We start from the raw sequence: 21,307 nt of genomic DNA, 5'->3' as shown, positions 1-21,307 counted from the left end.
GATCATATAATAATAATAGGTACACTTGAAATATATCAAAAATCACCATTTATACTCAATATCACCATGTTTTTGATCTTGAACTAATTAAATAAATATCTAATTATGTAAATTGAATTCAATTTTCCTTAGATAAATAGAATTTATGTTAACAAAAACTTTCATTGGCCGTTACAAGGTGCAAGTTATATATAAGCATTGGAAGTTCCATATAATAATTGATTTGAATTAATTTTTTATAATTTTTAGAGTAATTATAATTTTAAGGGAGTTTTCTACCACTAGCTATTGAAATTACAGTGTTGATATTTTGAGATGAAAGGTACAATATACTAAACTTTGATCAATAATCTATCAGTATACACATTTAGTTCTAATGTAAAGTAATACGAAGTATAATCTTTTAAAGAGTATACTTTCATAATAGGAATAAACTACGTATTAGAAAACTAAGAAAGACTTGATCAGTTAGTCTAGTGGTGTGACCGTGTGAGTTTCACTTATTGGTGACTTGAAGGTCTTACGTTTGAACTTCACCACTATAAATGAGACGCGGGACTCACAACCAATCACAAGTCATTTACAACTTGATCGAGATTATCCCTCATTGTCGACTACAAAGAGAATACTTCATTTACCCGTATTATGTTCCTATTCATTTCTCAAATGTGTGTGACTTAAGTTAATGGTAGATGGTAAGTGCAAAACTAAGATATAAGCCCACCAAAATATAAATTCTAAAGTAGCACCAATCAACCTACAAAGGTTTTCTTGAAATAGACAAGATCCAATAAATTAGGCCTTTGGGCTTGATGAGCCCAAATGATTTTTTAAGAAACTTCCTTCTTAATTCTAGTTGCATGTGACCCCTTAGTATAACGTTGAAACATACTAGTCACATCTTTTCTTTAATTGTAACTTGTAAGACCACCAATTTACTCTTGTTGGTGTTGGAGAAAATGACTTGTATTTATTCATTTGTTTGATTTTTCATTGGACCGTTGTTCTTGTTTTGTCAATTATTATTGCATAAAGAATTACAGATATTTTATTTTTGGGTGAATGAGGAGAAATTCAAAGATTTTGCTTTAATTGTTTCTTTTGTAGCAATTTTCTAGCCTCGAATTTTTTGTCAATATGTAAATTTGATAAAGTAATAAAATTTAAAATTTACATACTTTATTAAAATAATTTTAGGTTTTTATGCTGATTGGACCTAGAAAAGTAATTTAAAAGGAAATGCTATATATCTTTTCTAATTAGTGATCATGACATCTATTAAAAATACGACAATTTTGATGAAATACAACTTACAAAAAACACAAAAATCATGAAACAAATTAACAATTAATACAAGTACGTACAAGGAACAAGTAGTCCATAGTACAACATGTAATTTGCAAGCTTACTCTAACAAGTAAGCAAATTGACATTAGCTTCTTTTCTTACTAACAGGGCAATAAGGGCATTCGATGCATCTCATTTCTCTAGTTCGCTTTAGAGGTTAGACTACTTGAGCAACGAGGCCTTCTTGCTCCTACTCTAGGACATTTTAATTAACGATATAAGCAAAAGGTGAAAACATAGAAAATGACCTAAATTTATTTACAAATTATCTAAATTAAGCTAATTAATGGTCTGGATTCAAGAAATTCTTTCCGTACCATGGAACAAATTCATACAGTATTTTTTATTTTATTTTTTTCCTGACAAACCAATGATTGTTAGCATAATTGAGATTCATAAAGCTTGTATCTTTACTGTTAATGTATAGTCAGACTAGTCAGTATAGTACTTGCTCACTCTTCTCTTCTACTTCCCCTTCTTTTTGCTACTACACATTGTTATATCTTGATAATTACAATGTCTTAGCTAGAAAACTTTGGTTAATCTCAAAATTAAGATCGCGATGTTACTTGGACACAAATGCTACGTTTCTTTGTATGATAAACACTTTGCATTACATGATATATGATAACAATGCGCTTATTTACCTAATTTTACTAATATGAACTTATTATAATTTATTTTGGTTGTAACTAAGCTAGTCTTTAATGCTTCTAAAGTTTTTTAAGTCTGAAGTATTTTTCTTTTTAAAATATATTTTTCTAAGATAAGTGAGAAAATAACATTGCGTAATCGTCAAATAATAAGCATTGATAATGATCAATAATGTCCTACATTAGGCATATATAACCAATCATATTAATCCTTCAAAAGTCATCATAAACATCAATTGGAAAAGGTGATGTTTACACATAAGAAAAATCCAATAAATTTTCTGAAGAAAGGTATGGTCTAAAATCCCTTGCTAAAATGGGTTGAAATAAACCATATATTATATCATACCACATCTCAACAAATTAAAGATAGAGTTAGGATCTCATGAATTCACAACCATCACACATTTTTTTTTCTTATCATCTATTTTTGTAAAGAAGAGATAAGATTTGGGTTTTGCCACGTGGCATCAATCCATGGTGCTTAGTAACCAAGTAATTCAAAAAAAAATTCAAAAAATTAAATAAAAAAATAAAAATAAAAATAGAAATTACTCCCATGTATGTGGTAGCTAAAGTGTAATATCAACACCTAACAGGAATCAACGGTCAAGATTAAATAATCCTAAAATCATATCCACTTGTTAAAAATAACACATAGAGGAAGTATAAGGTCTTTATATATAGTAAGGTTGTAACATAGAAAGTTGTAACAAGAAATAAAATTTGTAATAGTAGTAAGTAAAAGAGTAGTGAACTAGTGTTACAAAATGGCTTCCTCCGTTATCTCATCCACCGCAGTTGCCGCCGTCCGTGCCCCGGCTCAAGCCAGCATGGTGGCTCCTTTCAACGGCTTGAAGTCGACCGTCGCCTTCCCCGTCACCAAGAAGAATGATGACATTACCTCCCTTGCTAGCAACGGTGGAAGAGTCCAATGCATGCAGGTATACTACTACTACTACTACTAATATGAAGTTTAAATTAAGAAATTGTTTGTTATTTTATTAGGGTTTTAAAATTACGGAGTAGTTAGAAATATTATATTGACTTTTTATTTTAAGTTATAAGTCACGGACAATGTATTGGTATTTTAATTGTCATACGTTAATTCATACATCATACATCATGAAATGAAAAAGATATTTCGAAAATTAGTTGATTTGGATATATAGATTGACAATTTTAGGATAAACTCGCTAACCCAGGATTATAGTGTATATTTTCTATTGGAGTTATGTTTATTTGATATAGAGTACAAACTACAGAGCATAAAATTAGTTAATTTTTTTTTGGGATCTATAACTTAAAACTTAACAAAAGTCTAGACTTTGTAAATAATTTATGATATTTATACCTTCATTTTTTTCATTTACAAAAAATTTAATTATAAAAGTAATAAGAAATTAAAAAATTCATATAATTAAGGAACTGTTCACATTTACTGAACTAAATTAATTGAAGCGGAGCTGAATTGAACAAAGTTGAAATGAATATTTTATTAAAGAAGAAAATTAGGAACTGAACTAAACTAAACTAAAGTAATTGGAGCTAAACTGAAGTGAACTGAAATTAAGTTGGAGTGAATATACCCTAATTAGAATTGTTGATTAAATTGCAGGTATGGCCACCAGTTGGCAAGAAGAAGTTCGAGACCTTGTCTTACCTTCCACCTCTAACCACTGAGTCTTTGCTTAGTGAAGTCCAATACCTTCTTAACAAGGGATGGGTTCCTTGCTTAGAATTCGAGACCGAGGTAAGTTCCACATTAATTACAATATTTTTTTATTGGTTAATAACATATTATATATTTACGTGTGTACATAGCTAACACATTTTGAGTTATTATTTATTGTAGCACGGATTTGTGTACCGTGAGAACCACAGGTCACCAGGATACTATGATGGACGATACTGGACAATGTGGAAGTTGCCTATGTTTGGTTGCACTGACCCAACCCAGGTTGTTAACGAGCTCGAGGAGGCCAAGAAGGCGTACCCCAACGCCTTCATCCGTATCATTGGATTCGACAGCTTCCGTCAAGTGCAATGCATCAGTTTCATTGCCTACAAGCCAGAAGGCTACTAAATTTAAAATCAACAATGTTTTTGTGCATTATTTTGTTGAACAAGTGTAGTTAGTACTCGATGTTTTATTTCTTGTTCAAAACACTTTTTGTTTTTTATTTTCCCTTCTTAAGTTGATGTCTTTTCGGATGTTTTAATGGAATGGGAATGTTGAGCATTGTACTCTATAATAATAGCTTTTGTCCCTAACAATTATATATTTACAACTTCTTCCAATTCTTACTTTGTCAAATGCACTACTTTCTTGCAAAATTACCTTCTTTCCACAATGTACCTAAATATGATTGCAAATATAAGGATATTAGAGAGATTTACGTCGAAATTAGAACAAGTACAACTCGAGTATATGAGTTGAATCTTTGATCTTCATAGCATAAACAGCTGACAATAATGAAACTGACATTTTGATGTGTAATTAAGTTCAATTAACAGAATTATTTCATTTTCAAGGTTATGAACTTATATGAGAATATACAGTACAATCCAAGCAAGATAATACTAGCCTTTAGATCTGTCTGCCTTTACTTGTCACATTACGAGTTGATATTACAACTGAGAAAATTCTAGATGCGGTGCATATCAGGATAGTAGCAGTGCCTGTAGAATAGAACATCAGACTGCTGTATTACAACTAAGAAATTTCTAGACGCGGTGCATATCAGGACAGAAGCAGTGCCCTGAAGATTTAAACATCAGACTGCTACTCGTGACGAGAGGTAAGGACCAAAAAAGATCAGACCCAAGCGTTGCCAATTCTCTGCCTCAATGCTGGCCATGTAATGAACTTGGGACCAGATTATAGGACATTACAGCCTTTAAATTTATAACTAAACACCAGCAAAAAAAATCTGAATGCAACTGAATGAAAAAATAGTGGTATAACTTCATATAATCTTATGAGATTGTAAATAGGTATTCAACTAGAGAGAACATAAATAACCTTTCCAGGCGTACGTTAAATGTAAGAACCGCTATCACTATGGCTGCGAAGGACCATAATTATCATAACAAACATCTCTAATCATTACAAAGAATGGGGAAGCATGTCCTAACAAAAATGCCCAACAACAGCCAGCATGAAATACATTTTAAACATGTTATGTGGCTGCATGTAAGCTGGCTCCTTTTTGCTCCATCGATGTATGGCAGCAGCAGCAGGCAAGTGAGGCTCGAGCATTGAAGAGAAAATTTCATCTGTAACCGTCTGAAATTTACTCATTTTTCTTCTTCTCCAAGTTAGCCACAGCTTGTTGTTGGCGTTTCCTCCATGCGGGCATTTTTCCAGGGAATACCCATCTCAAAAACTTTTCCCAGAAATAGCAAATCAAGAACATAGACAAAGCCCAAATCAACAGCTTATTTCTCAAAGGTTTTGGCATGGGCACCAATTTTAGCCAGTCATTGAGGTCCCTGAACAGATCAGATGTGATGACAACGAAAAATCCGACTGCTGACACAAGAGCGTATAGGAAGGGCTTGTTTTCTGTAATGCTCTGGTTGAAAGGATGCCCCATATAATTCACTGCAAAAGTGGCAACCTGCAACATCATTCCAACCATGTATGAAACTGTATTTACCAGATTTGGATGGAAATCAGAGTCTGGTTCAATACACTCATCAGGCATGTATTTCTCAGCCTCCTTCACGGAACTAATCAAGTAGAACAGATGGACAGAAAACTGTCCAAGTAGAGAGAGAAAAACGTAGCAGCAGAATATATTAGGGTGGGGTCGATCAGCCGAGAGTGTTTGAAGCGGGCGAGCATGGGAGATGAATAGGAAAAAAGAAGCAGTGAAAACCCCACTAATAGTTGCTTGGACATCACCAAGTTTGACACCATCCAAGTTCATGACACTGAGCACATAGGCAGTTGCAAGGCAGTTAAGACCAAGGATCTTGAACATCTGAAGTGTGGTAACAAGAGTACTCCTACCCTGGCGAATAATATCTGTAGTTGGGGCCACTGATGCATGCTTTGCAGTGAAAGGTGAGGCCATCGAGGCATCCCCAAGCTTCACAATGGGTGCTGAACGACCATCACCATCGTCATTCATCTCTTCTAACATTTTCTCTAGCTTCTGCTTCTGCAACTCAACTGCAGTCAGATGCTTATTGCCAGCTGCTTGGGTAGAGGATTCAGATTTTGAAGCAGATTTCTTTTTTGAAGAGCCTTCACCACTAACATTGACAGCTTTCTTATCCTCAGAAGCAACCTTTGGCTTCTTGGACTTGGATGCACTAGTTTCATTTTTTGCAGTTATGGAGGAATCTCCGGGCACAGCATTTAGCAAAGCCACCCCAACATGTGCCTAATAACATAACAATAAATTAAGAGTATTAAAGCACACTTCATGTGGGAAGCTTGGAGCTATAGATGCAAAACTAGGTTCAGATAACTCTAGTTAATTTCAGATAAAATCAAGGCCATAAAATTCAAAAAAAGGGCTAATGAGTTCAGATGAGTTAAATTTAGAGCCAAAAAGTATTATCCAAGTTCAATCACAGCTACAGATAAGGATATATAAATTTAACACAAAAATTGAACATCCTGTTGAGTATGAAACCAAATGAAACTAGCTTACAGAAATTAAAAACTAGATCAAGTTTACTTTATGAAAAGACGCATAGGTCTTAGGTCATTGTCTATCCAAAATGCAGGTCTAACAAAAAAATGATTGGATTATATGAGTTCCCACTTGGACCCTTCGAAATGATCTTTTTGAAATAAAAAGGGAAGAAGATACAGAACCCCAAAAAGTTGCCAACTAGAATGTCGCATAATGGCTGAATATACCAAAAGTAAAAAAAGAATATTCCACAAAATAACTCACAAATGCCCCAAAATACATGAAATATTCTAAAGAAGCAGCAAAATAAAAGATCATAGGCAGCAGAAATGAAGATCAGACATTTATTTTACCAAACATTACCTGCTTGAGAGCTCCAACATCATTTGTACCATCACCACACATTAGTGTCATCCTTCCCACAGTTTTTAGTGTGGTCAAAATAAGCTCTTTCTGTTCAGGAGCAACCCTAGCAAAAACCTGATTTATAGACAGAAATAAGTTAAAATGAATTAAAATTCTTCTCCAAACTTCAACACTCAAACATTGGAATTCGCAAACCTTAACAAAAGGCACAACTAGCAGAACAGCCGATGTTCGCTGCAGCATCTCAAAGCAATCACCACCAATACAAAGATCATGTGAGTCAGCCAAAGCCTCAACCTCATTTGCACTGGAAAAAAAAGTCTAGTTCATCAAAACAAATAAAAGAAAAGTAGATGGAAAAGTAGCATGAGGAAATAGGCAACATTTTCAATTTTTCAATGTTTAAATGCTTGTATATCATATAAATGCATAAGTAGCCATAAATAGGTAAGGGTGTGAGGAGAATTAGTCGGGCTTACTTGAAAGGTAAGGTCTCAGTTTCATCTGGTGAAACCCAGTCATATCTGTCACTACCCTTTACTGCAGATAGAATTAGTGCTGGTCTGGAAATGATATGCACTTGACCAGCAACATGGCAAGCAGTTAGTGCTTGATCACCAGTGATCATCACCTGCAAGGATTCCCCAAAGTGTAAAAGGCAACATCAGTCATTGATCAAGAGTTGGAAGAGATATAGTGAACGCACAAGTGGAAATAGAAATTCAAAGTTAAGTTACAATTAGTAATTACATAAAGATGCAGCAGGATCATATGAATTACTCATATGATAGTTTTCCAGCCAAATACACACAATCCGCTTTTATATGTTGGTTTTATATTTCAAGAATGGCTTACACATTTATCAAATTGCTTCAATAAAATATAACTTTAGAAGTGCCAAAGATCTATATAATGGATGGAAGAAGCAAAAGATCAACTGGAAGAAATTAATAGCTGCTATGCTTCATTCACTCTTTCTCATTACATGATAATTGAACAAAGTATTACCTGAAAGGATATAGAATACATTTCAAAAAAAATTCCCTATTATGGCAGAAGTCATTCCCACTTTACACTATACCAAACAAGTTACGCAATTATTACTGAAGTCAACAATTAATCAACAGCAAATTTTAATGGGCTATAAAAAAATGACATAAGGCAGGAATTATCTCAAGTGAACTAAGACATTGACTTCCTTACCAGATCATGCGAGGACCCTTTTAGTTCAGCCAATACAGAGGCTGAGTCATGGCGGATAGGGCAATTAAAAACCTGAAATTAGAAGAAAATTTAAGGATACCAGGAGACAAAAATGATACAGTAAGACAAAAATGCACAATAGTACAGCCTACCGCAAAACCAGCAAAAGTTAGGTCCCTTTCCACCACATCTCGATCCAGGCTTCTGGCTTCACTGACCTTCAGGTAGCCAAACAAATCAAACAATAATTAAGGCAAATAAACCAATCCATACAGCACGGTGAACATAAAGTGGGTAACAAACTTTGCATTTCATAAATCAGAACTGATGAAATAAAATGGAAGAAAGCTTACTGTCATCTCTGGAAGGGGTTTGTATGCCAGGGCCAAAACCCTAGATCCTTGACGTGTATATTTTTTGTACGTTTCGACATATGAGGATGGCAAGTCTATAAGTCTATCTTGAATAGTTTCAGGTGCACCCTGGATCATAAAAAGTGATACACATGGAGTCTAAGCCACACATGATTTTACATAATTGCACAATAATCAACTACTCAACAGCCAAGATTCATTGTATGAGAAACAAATCAACAGAGAACATACACATTAAACGTATAGTTCTGCAGAGAAAGAACAGGATTGTTCTAAACATGCTTATTATTCACGTATTATACAGACTTCCATATCGACAAAGAAACAATAAATTGACATCAGGACTATTTGAAATTATACAAAGAAAATAACACATGCGCAAGCGCAGACACACAGAGGTAATGAAATTGTAGCATAAAATGCCTGGACTCCAGCATTTGCAATAGTTATTTTTTAGTTTTTATGGTTTCACGAATTCCATCTTAATTGATGCAGATCCAGCATCTGTATTTTCTTATTCACAGCTAATTACATACATACTAGCTCATGATTTACCAATGAAAAATCAGGAGAGAGGTGCAGAGACAAACCTTCACAAATGATAAAAAATTCTCATCAACACGTACAACCACTGCCATTCGTTTTAAGTGAGATGCAAAGTGATGCCGTTGAACGATTTGCACAGGATTTCCATTACCCCTACAAAAATGATAGATCAAACAAACACATCAGTTCACAAGTACTCAAAATTTGCATAGCATTTGCGATCCTATCATGCAAGTTGCAAAACATGCAGTTCTCGCAGAAAAAACAAAGAATTGTATTAGAGCGAGGATATCTGGTGTGGTCTGATGTAATCTTTTTCTGTTGTGGTGTAGTTTGATAACTGATGTGTGTCAGTTAAGTATGAGGGTTGGAGGCACATAGCCTCACAGGCTTCAATACTTTATAATACAACAAACAATAACAGAGAAGGCAACAAAGTAGATGCTGTCTGGATGTTTGAATGTATGAGGTACTAATTATGGCAAAGCTTTTCATACTAGCATTGATACATAACCTAACCAAAAAAGTTGGTAGAACAAAAAAAGCCTCTTTAGTGATTATAAGCCTGACATGACATATATCTGAATCTTCCCAAATATTCCCTTAATAAGCTGATTTATACTACAATCTACGCCCCTACAGGCTACAGGTTGTGGTGGTGGTCATTAACATAACTGAGTTGTATATATACATGGCCAAAAGGGCCCAAAACCATAAGAACAGATCAAGTTCCAACCAACAAAAACAGCAGGCAAAAGAATGTATGAGGTACATGGACATTTATAAATAAGACAGTCCTTAATACTCCATGTGAGTACAAAAGCACTGAAGTAAAGGGATGGGGGGAGTTTTGGTGAAATGTCTTTGGTGCAAATGATTGCTGGAATTATGACATCCTAAAACATGGAGTAAGAAAGCCATAGAACTGATAAAGGGTATTAAAGTGTGTAGATAAAATAATACTTGACACTAATGCCATCTCTTACTTTTTAGGCATCGCCTTCTCGTCAGATTTGTAGGACCAGTCAATTCCTTTCAAAGCAGCCTTCTCAAGAGGATCACCAACCTGGATTTAAAAAAAAACAAAAAAAAAAAACTCTGAAGATATTAGAAGTTGTACGCAGCAAATAATTTTGACGACTAACTGAATAGTAAAGCATACCAGCTTGTTGTCAACAAATACTAAGGCGTGACAAGAAGCAAGAATCTCCAGTGTTCGACCTGGTACTTTTTTCATGTCTGTCTCTAATTCCAGACTTTCTGTGGATCCAACCACACCTGAGAATTCCTAAGGGCAACAACAAAAATATTATATAAGGAGTTGAAAGAATCTTGGGCTCAAGTAGACTCATTTAACAAAGCGAATATAAGGCACACCATATCATCTGAAGTCAGGGTTCCTGTCTTGTCAAAGCAACATATATCAACCTGCAAATAATAGAGTGAATAAAAAGCTCAGAATTCTAGCAAAGAAGAGACGTCGATGCTTATTTTGTCATAGGTTAATGTCAATGTTGCAAGTCCCATCATATATAACCCAGCGCATCAAAAAGCTAACCATAATGTTCAAGATCAATAAATTCAGACAGGTACCGCAACACATGGAACAATGGACCAAACTGCCTTAAGCTATTAGACATAACTTAGAGCTTGGTGAACCCATTGGAATATAATTCCAGATATTGTTTGTGTTTTGGAGAAACTAAAACCAAAATATTATTGAAATCAAAAACCAAAATAAAGAAGTGTATGGGGTTTACTATCAGGATCTCTGAGCTCGGGGGTATCACAAAGTCTTAAGCAAGTTCTGTAAATCAGTCCAGCACATAACCATACCTCTCCTCTAAGAGAAATTTACAACACAAATTTCAAATCTTCAAAATGATGAAAATTCAGGTAGAAATAATTTTGGAGGCTTTTATGGAAAAAGTCACTCACCTTCCCAGCAAATGGAATTCGGAATGGTTCTGTGCAAAATATTCCACGTCTAGCTAAAGCAATAAGGGAAGTATTGACAGCTATCGATAACTCCATAGGAAGTTCAGGGGGTATAACAGAAGTGATAATCAGCGAACAACTCAGGATAAGTTTGTATCTGCTCCTGGTAGGGTCCTCCAATCCCTACAAAAGACACTTTGCTTATCAGAAGCATAGTCATACTAGCTTTAAAGAGTTGAAATGCACACAAATTAAATAGTATTAAACTATGCAAACATGTACTTGCCTTCATCAATACATAACCAGCAGCTATAACTGCAAATACAACCAAGAATAAGATGAATAATCCACTTTCCCAACTGTTTGCCGTAACCTGATACAAAATGGCATGTTATGTTGTGAGAAGATTACATCAAGTGTACCAACAGGGAAATAGTGACAGACAAGAAGATTACATACTCTCTCAGTAGAAAATAATATCGTGCGCATCAATTTCCCTTGACTTGTCTCGAAACCAGTTCGTAAGACAACAGCTACACAGCCACCATCAGGGGTTTTCAGAGGAAAAGACTGATACATCACAGCATATCAGTGAAGAAAAGTTTGAGCATAATATTATACTAATATAACAGTAAGATGGAAAATAAAAAAAAAAAAAAATAAAAAAAAAAAAAATAAAAAAAAAAACTACCTTATCTGGAGTGTGCTGCAATATTTTTGTACCACCAAAAAGCATATGGCTTTTATCTTTTTTAATTGAAAGCTTCTCCTCAGCAGATCTGGCTGTGGTGGATACCTACAAATTTCCGAGTTTCAAAACTCACTATATCACAATCCAGCACTTTAGTTCTCAAACAAATACATCTAACTGACTTGGTGTATCAATGCCAATGCTACAACTGAGCTTCTAATAATAGTATTATGTTAAGTTTTCTATTTCAGTTACATATAGAAAAATTTAGTATGATCCCTTGATCAGCAATTTCAGGTAATATAAAACATAGAGACAAGCTAAACTCAGGAGGAGGAGGAGAGTCATGAGCCCTTTCAACATCAACCCCATTGACAGGGGTTTAATACTCAAGGGGCTCAACTCAGGAATTCCCCTCAACCCTGCCCAGCCCTCAGTGGTGGGTTCTGACTTGCCTGTTTTTTCAAATAAGACAACATTTAAAAGAATTTAAGATTAAAAAATTATCAACCAACATTAACATGTCTGAGTAAGATTCCATTATCACTGAATGCAACAAAACTCAGCAGAAGCCACTACACCAAGACAAACTTGAAATGAAATGCAAAGGGAGAAGAAGCACCTTCCACTGAGGAGTAGACTCGCCTGTGAGAATGGCCTCGTTGACAATAGCACTTCCAGCTAATAATAACATATCTGCTGGGACAGACTTATCTTCGCCATTTTGACCAGATGCACGTCCAATAGAAATAACATCTCCGGGAAGAAGGTCTGTTCCAGAAAGTTTCACCCACCTGCAATGCATCACCAATTCACCATCAGAAACTGAATTCTAAATCCAATAAACAAACTGATACAGCATAAATAATCACATACTTGCCACAACGATGCACCATTAGTGTCTGGCTATCAACTCGTACACGTCTAAGCTCCGTCAAAGTTTTTAAGCGGGTTTTTGCCATAGTTGACTCAAACATGAACAGCATGAACAAGGTGAACAGACTGTAATACCAATATTCATCTAAACACCAGAGACCTACACAGAAGACCTAAACACAGAAAAAATCAACTCAAAATCATATACAAGGTAAAAAATTATCTGAAATTTTAAGTAAATGACAAACAGGAGCAGGGAAGTTCTACAAGCAGAAACAAATCAACACACACAAAAAAAGTACACCAGAAGAAGCAAACCTGGAAAACAAAAAAGGGCTCCATGCAGTGCTCTTTCATTAGTTTCTGAAAAGTTGGTTGGGGGTACTCAAATCTGCAGCAACATTTACAAAGTGGAGTAAAAGGAATCAGGAAAAAAAATATATGTATATCATCCATGTTTTTGCAATATGAAACAGCATTAGAAAAAAATTGTATATCAAATTTTGATGTGATCTACACACCAGTCATTTAGCCTAATCAGTATGAGCTTACAGCAAAAAAAGGGTGCTTCTACTTACACTCGATCTGCTGAAATACAGAAGCAGTCTTACCTCTCCAGAGATATAAGGAGATCAATCTAAAAGAATCCCCAGCAAAGCCATTACATTGAAATAAAAGAGCAAGAAAATGATGAAAAGCATGAATTTAGAAAACCCTAACATCAGAAATTCCAGCTCATAGCTTAAGTCTAAAGAGCATAAAGGTACACTCTACAGGAAAGCAAAATAGTTGGAAGTACTTGGTAAAATCATTGGGGAAGCTGAGAATAATTAATATACAATGAGATCAACATATATTACAATTTTAAAAGTAAAAAGATACCAAAAACGGCAAAAAGTATTCTTACTAGCAAGTAGCAGCAAGAGCCACACACATTATTCATGCTAGTCATGGTGATAATGATGACAGTGGTCGTGTTGCAAAAAAATAAAATTATTCGATGATACAATCATTCAGATTTGAGACATATTGCGCGAGAAAAACTTACACATTGCGACCCCATTTTTCTGTAGCAGCAACCACTTTAGCTTCGGATCCATGTCCAGTATTTTTGAGATAGTATCCAAATGTTTCTTTAGTTGGGAAAGGAAGCTTGTAAAATGTCTCCTTTTCCTTTGAATAGATAAACCTTTGCTTTCTGAAATCAAAGAAAATTTCTTCATCTTCAGTGGAACCTGCCTGCAAAGGGTGAACCAAGTTATTTGTTATTAATCATCATTATTGCACAGAAAATCTTTGTTATTAATCATCATTATTGCACAGAAAATAGAAACATACTACCCAGGAGTCTGATATACTATGAAATTAGACCTATCTGGATCTGGTTATAAGACTTAACGTACTAGACTAAAAGGTCTTAAAATCCCCCTCACACAGACACACACACACACACACACACACACACACACACACACACCACAACATATGAAGTGCCCTACTGACCCTTAATAATAATAATAATATTTATTCTTATAAGTTCTTAGAGAATTAATGTCCTTCCCGATCAACAAAACCAGAGAAGCAAAGACATATGTGACAGAGGAGAGAAAAGGTTGCCCACAAAAAAAACTCAGAAATGCACGACTTTAAACCTTAGTTCTAACTTTGTACATGCGCAGGGAAACTAACCTCCAAAGTGAAAATCCAAAAGAGGAGCATAAAAATTTTCATATACATCAAAGCAATCCATTTAGTCCAGTGAAAACAACATTATACAAGGTAATAATAGATTAATATGCCACCAAGACTGTCGGTGGTCAGTAGGTCGCCCATGTACAATAGGAGGGCTATATATCTATCAAATAAATAATTGTATTGTCTTATCCATCTCATGCCAACCTTCTAAGAACACTAAACAGAAGTTTATCAAACAAAACAGGACTAGATAAAAGCAATGGCGTAAAGGATAAAACACTTCTTCACCATCTAGCCATATGCTGACCCTAGCCAGAGCACAACCTGTATAGGCTAGCTTCTTGAAATACTACCAGCAAAGCCCTAGTCTCTGTGTAAGCAAGTAGCTTAAGGAGGTTTGCATTCCCATCAAAGATGATATCCCCACAATTGCACTATTCTTAACAATAATCTAACTTGCACAGAATAATTTCCCAGCTTAACCCTTAAGCATCAAGACAACTTTGGAAAAATTCCCAAACTCTACACGCTCAAACCTATATCTATGAACATCATAGGACAAATGAAGGATGGTAAGAATGTATGATCAGCAAACATCAAATTAAAAGTAGAACTAAAGATCTCAATGAAGATTTCCATGGATCATATTATTTTTTCATCCCCACTTATTGATGTATAAGTAAACAATAATCAATATCCTCCGCCACAGTAAAAATAAGAGCAGGAAAACTCATAAAAATGTTTAGGAACATCTACTGCTCCAAAAGTATAGTGTCCTCAAATATTAAAAGAGTGGGTTCAAAATCTTAGATTTTCATCGCACCTTCACTAACCTACAAATATACAGAATCACCCATGATCTCACCTAAATTTCAGTATCTTTAGTTTTGATACCCTCAGATTAAATAGGAGTAAGCAACACTAATTAATGCATACAAAGCTCCAAAAACCTGATATAATAAGGCATCTCATGAACAGAAATACCAGAAATTTTATCAATTAATAAATCTATAAACCTACCAAATCCTGGAAAAAATGGATCTTACTTGTTTACGGAACTCAAGCGGGACAATTTCTTTAGAGCCACAGAACTTCGCGGGAGTAATTTTGCAAGAATCTGCTTGGTGGATATCGTCAACCTGCAGAACATAAAATGACAACTGTTTCATTGATAGATGATCCCACTGCCACGCCTCAATAGCTTTCAAGTAAATGACTGCTTGGAGCGAAAATGCCAGCAGGATCTACAAAATAGCCCCTCATATAGAATTCTAATGTATGCACCATTAATTACCACATGTTATTTACCAGCTCCACTCCCATATCGATCGTTATGCTTTCGGTTTACAGGTGTAGTATAAACCTATACACCCCACTGCATCTACAATAGGAACGTTAAGCCCTTACAATTGTCAACAAAGGCCTCACGTATTGGGGAACTTTTACTGCTCATATATTATCCCCTACTCCACAGTAAACATCTCCTTATTCAAATTAATGACCTTTCAAAAACATATCTTGAACAAAAGCTGTTATTGGGTGCAGTTAAGACTTCAGAACACACCATGCCACTTTTTGACTGATTTAGTAAACTTTGGTTAAGTTAGTTAGGGGTGTCAATGGGAACAGATATCATACAGAAATTCCAAAAGAAAAAAAAAATCATAATTATGCCACATACCTTGTTATATTGTACAAGGCATTTGAAATCCACAGACCAAGCTGTGAACAGCAGGATCAAGATGTGAAAGGTGATAAGACCGCCAAGAACTATCAAGGCATCGGTTAAATCTAAGCTAGGAACAATCAACGCCAACCAAAGAGCATAAAGAATGGCAAACGGCCAAACGTCGAGTCGCCATAGCTTTTGCTTCTTCTTCAACAAGTCAATTCCATCAACTACTTTCCCTCCAATACAAAATTTCGGCATCTCGATAGAAATCCAAGTCAAATTCTCAATCCACTGCATGTGGGAAAAATACATTACACAAAATTAACATTTAAACAAGACATTATGCAAAAATCATTCTAAAGACTGAATCTTTAAACCCCATCAAGCTAATCTATCTAACATCTAGAAGACGCCCTGAGGAAAATCAAATACTGGGATTGCATTGTTACATCAACAACAAAAAATTTAAAACCCTAATCCATAAAATTCGATAAATACAATCCAAATTAACCGAAATTCTTCAACTTTCGATCCCATATACTCCAAAATCAAACCAACAACCCCATCATGATCGAATCATCAAATTGAAACAACAAATAACAATAGCAAATTGAACAAAGATAAAAACTAATTCAAAACTATGTAATATAAGATGGGTTCATGTCAAATTTAGAAGTTAAACCCAAAAACTGGAGAAAAAACTAACCTTGAGAAATTTGAGAAATCGCTCGAGAAGCAATGGGAGAAAGAGTTGACAGTGCTAAAGTAAATTACTAGATTGAAGTTACGCTGAAAAAAAAAATCAGACAATCAGATGAAGATTTAACAGAGATTGGACATTCCGAAATCGAATTAAGTGTTCGGAAGTAAATCAATCTCTGCAACCCTAAAATCAAAGTACCTTGCAAAAGTGTACGATTGTTTTATCTATTACAGTAAAGAGCACAGAATACGGTTCTTGTTCTTTGAGTTGGGTTGAGTTTTGACGGGGTTAGACCGGTTAGTGTTATGTCACGTGCTACCGGTTTCCTGGTGTTATGGGCACAAGTCGGGTTAAACCGTGCAAGCCCATGTAAGTGTGCCTCGTGTTCAAGCGGTTTATCAATCAATCATCAATCAATAACTATATACTAAAAAACACACTAGCAACGACACGTGTCATCTCCGATATGTCCTTAGTTTATTTTATTTTACTTTTTTGAAAAAAATTCAATTTCAAAAATAATTCTTTTTACATATATTTATAAGGTAATAATTACATAGAAAGTATAATTGAAGATTTAATGTATCTTTCCAAAATAAATATATTGACAACTATAAACTTAAGCAAAAAATATGGAAAATAATATTCTTAACATCATTTGTTATGGACTATATTGTTAAGAAAGATTACTGTATAAATTATGTACAACATACGTTTATTACAACAAGATTATATAATTTTTTATTAATTATGTAATAGAAGCTACAAGCTTAAACAATGAAATGCGAATATCAAACCAACAAATGATACTTTTGTTATTTCCTTGAATAATTTATGATTATAATTTCAATCAATTAGCACTCCATGAAAACTTCAATAATACTTGCTAAAGATGACACATGTCGCTGATTAGTAGTGTATTTTTTCTTGCCATTTTTGTTGTTTTTTAGGATTCAATTGATATTAATGTATGTAACATACGAAAGTATATAATGTTAATTTTAAATATAGTTATTGAAAATTAACGTGCATGGCACGGGACCTAACCTAGTGTTTATAATATTACGGTGAATCAATAGTTATTTTGGGTTGGGTTTACCGTGATATTTCATAAGTAGAGTCCATGCATATATGTCGAGTAGGTGAAAGTGTGAGAGTACGGCGTTCCAACATGGATAGTTTTTACTCCGAATAGAATACAATACACTTTTTTTTTTTTGGAAATTGATCAATATTGAGCGGGTTGATTTAATGTACTTGTATTGTGTATTTGTGTTGAGCTTGTGCCAAAATTTGATAAAGATGCCCGTGCATTGCTCGTGTTACGAGTCCACCGACATGCCACATGTCATGTGGAGCCTGTGATAGTTTCGTGCAAGCTAAGGCCATGCCATTTTCGTGTTAGCCCGTAGTATGCCCAATCTTAAGTGCTACAATTCCAAACAAGCTTGCGGAGGGCAAAAGTGCTTACCCCAATTCATTCATGTGAAATGCTGGATAACTTGGATTTGACAACAAACACCAAGTCAAGTGCACTTGTTTCATTTTTTTTTATAGGTGAGAATAAGGCATCCTAATGGGTTGCATTGGAACCTCACACAGGTCAATCCAACCAAATTTGCAAGAAAGGTCCCTTATTCGCCCCCAAAGGCCCAAAATGCACTTGCTTCATCATTGCCTACAAAACCCAAAGCAACTATGTATATGTATCTTTACCACTAAGGCTAACACATTTATATGTACTTCCTAAATACTCATATATAGGTTGCCTTTTATGCTTAGTAATATCATATTGCCTCATACTGTTTGGTATGTATAGGTTAACTCTGATGCCACAAAACGAGGTAAAACTTACAAAATTATAAGTCTCAATCAAAAGTATTATACTCTGCCATAAGTATCGTATTTTTGTCGTTGTAAAAATAAAAATATTTTTGTATCATCAATTCCATTTTTGGCTTGTGGAAATCAGTTTATTGAAAGAGCAATCATGAGGGGTCAAATGATCACATTTCAATATGCATTGGAAATCAGACCGAGCAAAATCAATTAGCCTAGGTTAGATTGGGCAATACGGAGTAATATAGTCCCATAATCAGAAATTTTTATTGATTTAGGACCAGGGGTCCAATTTAATACAATTAAAACCAAAGTTTTCGTGTCTAGTCAAATTGAGTTATATTCTTTATGTTTAGACAATACTTATTAACTACGATATAAGAGATTATGCTTTTTACTCATGCTTAACATGCTATTCTAATTCATAGACCTTTTTATTTTTACTTTATTTTATTTAAAACACATAATAATTTTCTTAAGATACTAAAAGTGTTCCTTAAATTGAAGGTAATACCACCACCATAAAAAAAAAATAAAAAATGATAAATACATACTTCTATCTAATTCGGTGAAACCAGCCATGGTCGTTGATGACACACGGCATTTATGTACTTTAGCCTTTATACAGTTCATTTCAGCAATAAATGAATTGTCTACCAAACAAAATTCTACTCCAATAAACTACATATCTTTACATTTTGCAAAAGCACTAATGTTTTTCTCATAATTTAATTGTCATGCACATTCACCTTTAAGTGAAAAAAAAAAAACCCATTTATAATTATAGTATTAAAATTATCTCACATGCCTAAAAGTATGACTGTATAAGTAACTAAATCGAAATTTTGTCATAATTCAAGTAAGCAAAACTCAATATTACTTGTGAGGTCCTACTTTGCTACGTACAGTCAATTTAATAAAATTACATTACAAATTTAGAAATTTCGAAATGAAAAGAACAAGAGAATAAAACCAATAATGTAAATAAACTTAATTTCTCTATCTCGTCTAAATGACTAGTGGAGCAACTAATAATAAGTGAAAAGACAATTTAGTGGGACAATCATATCGAGTAACTCGTTGCAATATAGAAAATAAATATTGTCCAATAAACACTGTTTCAACTTTCTCAATATTTGTCTAAGAGTGTTGATAGGTTGGAGGTCTTTATCTTTTAGATTAAGTTCAATTTTTGTGGTTGGCTTTTCTTGAAGGAATTCTCATTCAAATATACAATATACATAAAATTCATGACCCATAATTTTCCACAGAGCTTAGGCAGATGCTCTTATCTCAATTTGTAGTCACAAATGAGCCCATCAAACAACTCGCATTGTTACAAAAGAGTATATTACAATCGTATATGACCGTTGCTTAAGACTTGTTGCGTTACTCGGTTAAAATTTGAATGGTAGTGTAATTGTGAAGGTGATTGATGATTGACAAGAAATAATGTTGATTGGTTAGATATTTTATGATATGGAGATTCACTTTGTATAAGAGTACTTAAATTTATATAATTTTACCACTTAATTATAATCAGACGTTTATAATTAAATTGTTCCTTTTCCCTTAATCAATTGACCACCTATCATTACATCTAATAATCACCATGAATTGTCCTTCTAAACATTATATATATTATACAATTAAATGTACTTACCTAAGCGCATCCTTTTAAAATTTCTTAAACCAGTCACATGTTTTGTACATAAACATAATTGATATTTTTGTACGAAATTATGCACTTATTCTCAATTTTGTTTAGGCATAAGAAATTTTACACTCACCTTCCAACACACACATGTAAAAATTCAAGTTTGCTTGGAAGAGATATTGGAAAACTCACTTTGTAATTTTGAAGTCACGTACAAGTTTGTTAGTCTCACTATTTACGACATATATATGTTTGGGAGTAAGAAATTTCTTTACCTTTTTACTCTCAAGTGTTAGACCTATATAGTTAAATTGATTAATTAATTTGTAACTATTGTAAATGTACGTACCAGTTTGTTTCAGTAAAATCCCTTTTATTTTAGCGAAAAGTAAAAAATTATTACTCATGGTCCATATATATTGTTTAAAATGGAAAAATTGCCAAACTGAGCGTTTTTGGAAAACAATTTCCCAAACAAGACGCGTGGCAAAACTATTTACCAAACTAAGCTTTCAGGGTAAAACGCCAACCAGGGTGGCGTTTTAACCTGGGCATTTTTTTTTTTTAATTTTTAGTCAAAGGTAAAACGCCATCAAGGGTGGCGTTTTACTGCTGGGCAAATTTTTTTTAAAAAAACATTTACACAAAAACGCTAACGCCGTTGGCGTTTTACTTTTAACACAAAAGCGCTAACGTCGTTGGCATTTTAGAGTGTTGGGGTTGTCGTTGTTGCTGTTGTTGTAGTTGTTGTGGTTGTTGCTGCTGTTGTTGTTGCAGCTCCTGTGGTTGTTGCTGTTGTTGTTGCAGCTCTTGTGGTTGTTGCTGCTGTTGCTGTGTAGCTGTGTTTGTGTGCAGAGATAAAACGCCAACCATGGTGGCGCTTTAGGGGGGTAAATTATTTTTCAAAAAAATCACTCAGGATAAAACGCCAACGGCGTTAGCGTTTTTGTGTAAATGTGTTTTTTTAAAAAAATTTGCCCAGCAGTAAAACGCCACCCTTGATGGCGTTTTATCCTTGACTAAAAATTAAAAAAAAATAAATGCCCAGGGTAAAACGCCATCCTGGTTGGCGTTTTACTTTGAAAGCTTAGTTTG

General features: G+C 34.3%; 2 protein-coding genes across 3 annotated transcripts; one reads left to right on the top strand and one right to left on the bottom strand.

Annotated features, from left to right (window-relative positions):
• Positions 1-2,701: 2,701 nt before the first annotated feature.
• LOC110720405 (ribulose bisphosphate carboxylase small chain 1, chloroplastic-like) lies at positions 2,702-4,301 on the top strand. The gene is made up of 3 exons (XM_021899431.1): positions 2,702-2,944; positions 3,619-3,753; positions 3,856-4,301. Exons 1-3 carry the CDS (start codon positions 2,771-2,773, stop codon positions 4,084-4,086), a joined length of 540 nt encoding a protein of 179 aa, XP_021755123.1. The 5' UTR covers positions 2,702-2,770; the 3' UTR covers positions 4,087-4,301.
• Positions 4,302-4,948: 647 nt separating this feature from the next.
• Positions 4,949-17,012, bottom strand: LOC110720404 (probable manganese-transporting ATPase PDR2). 2 transcript variants are annotated; one of them, XM_021899430.1, is made up of 23 exons: positions 16,915-17,012; positions 16,720-16,802; positions 16,023-16,304; positions 15,388-15,480; positions 13,695-13,885; positions 12,965-13,037; positions 12,647-12,819; positions 12,393-12,564; positions 11,771-11,875; positions 11,539-11,649; positions 11,366-11,452; positions 11,080-11,262; positions 10,519-10,569; positions 10,304-10,429; positions 10,128-10,207; positions 9,186-9,294; positions 8,575-8,703; positions 8,374-8,439; positions 8,222-8,293; positions 7,498-7,649; positions 7,214-7,325; positions 7,016-7,132; positions 4,949-6,394 (listed from the first exon to the last, which is right to left on the bottom strand). In XM_021899430.1, exons 3-23 carry the CDS (start codon positions 16,269-16,271, stop codon positions 5,297-5,299), a joined length of 3,549 nt encoding a protein of 1,182 aa, XP_021755122.1. In that variant the 5' UTR covers positions 16,272-16,304; positions 16,720-16,802; positions 16,915-17,012; the 3' UTR covers positions 4,949-5,296. The 2 variants fall into 2 exon arrangements, with proteins under 2 accessions (XP_021755122.1, XP_021755121.1); XM_021899429.1 differs by having other exon boundaries at positions 16,720-16,921.
• Between the last annotated feature and the right edge of the window lie 4,295 nt (positions 17,013-21,307).

The sequence above is a fragment of the Chenopodium quinoa genome, unplaced genomic scaffold, assembly GCF_001683475.1.
Source record: "Chenopodium quinoa cultivar QQ74 unplaced genomic scaffold, ASM168347v1, whole genome shotgun sequence".
Taxonomy (NCBI): domain Eukaryota; kingdom Viridiplantae; phylum Streptophyta; class Magnoliopsida; order Caryophyllales; family Amaranthaceae; genus Chenopodium; species Chenopodium quinoa.
This window is presented reverse-complemented; position numbering and strand designations above follow the sequence as displayed.

Bases quoted from the DNA above. Each gene is read 5' to 3' on its own strand.
- LOC110720405 (XM_021899431.1), top strand. From the start codon at position 2,771: ATGGCTTCCTCCGTTATCTCATCCACCGCAGTTGCCGCCGTCCGTGCC. The intron at 2,945-3,618 runs GTATACTACTAC...ATTAAATTGCAG, and splicing joins GAAGAGTCCAATGCATGCAG to GTATGGCCACCAGTTGGCAA. The intron at 3,754-3,855 runs GTAAGTTCCACA...TATTTATTGTAG, and splicing joins GCTTAGAATTCGAGACCGAG to CACGGATTTGTGTACCGTGA.
- LOC110720404 (XM_021899430.1), bottom strand. From the start codon at position 16,271: ATGCCGAAATTTTGTATTGGAGGGAAAGTAGTTGATGGAATTGACTTG. The intron at 8,704-9,185 runs GTTTGTCTCTGC...TTTATGATCCAG, and splicing joins ATTTTTTATCATTTGTGAAG to GGTGCACCTGAAACTATTCA. The intron at 7,650-8,221 runs GTAAGGAAGTCA...GAATCCTTGCAG, and splicing joins AAGGGTCCTCGCATGATCTG to GTGATGATCACTGGTGATCA.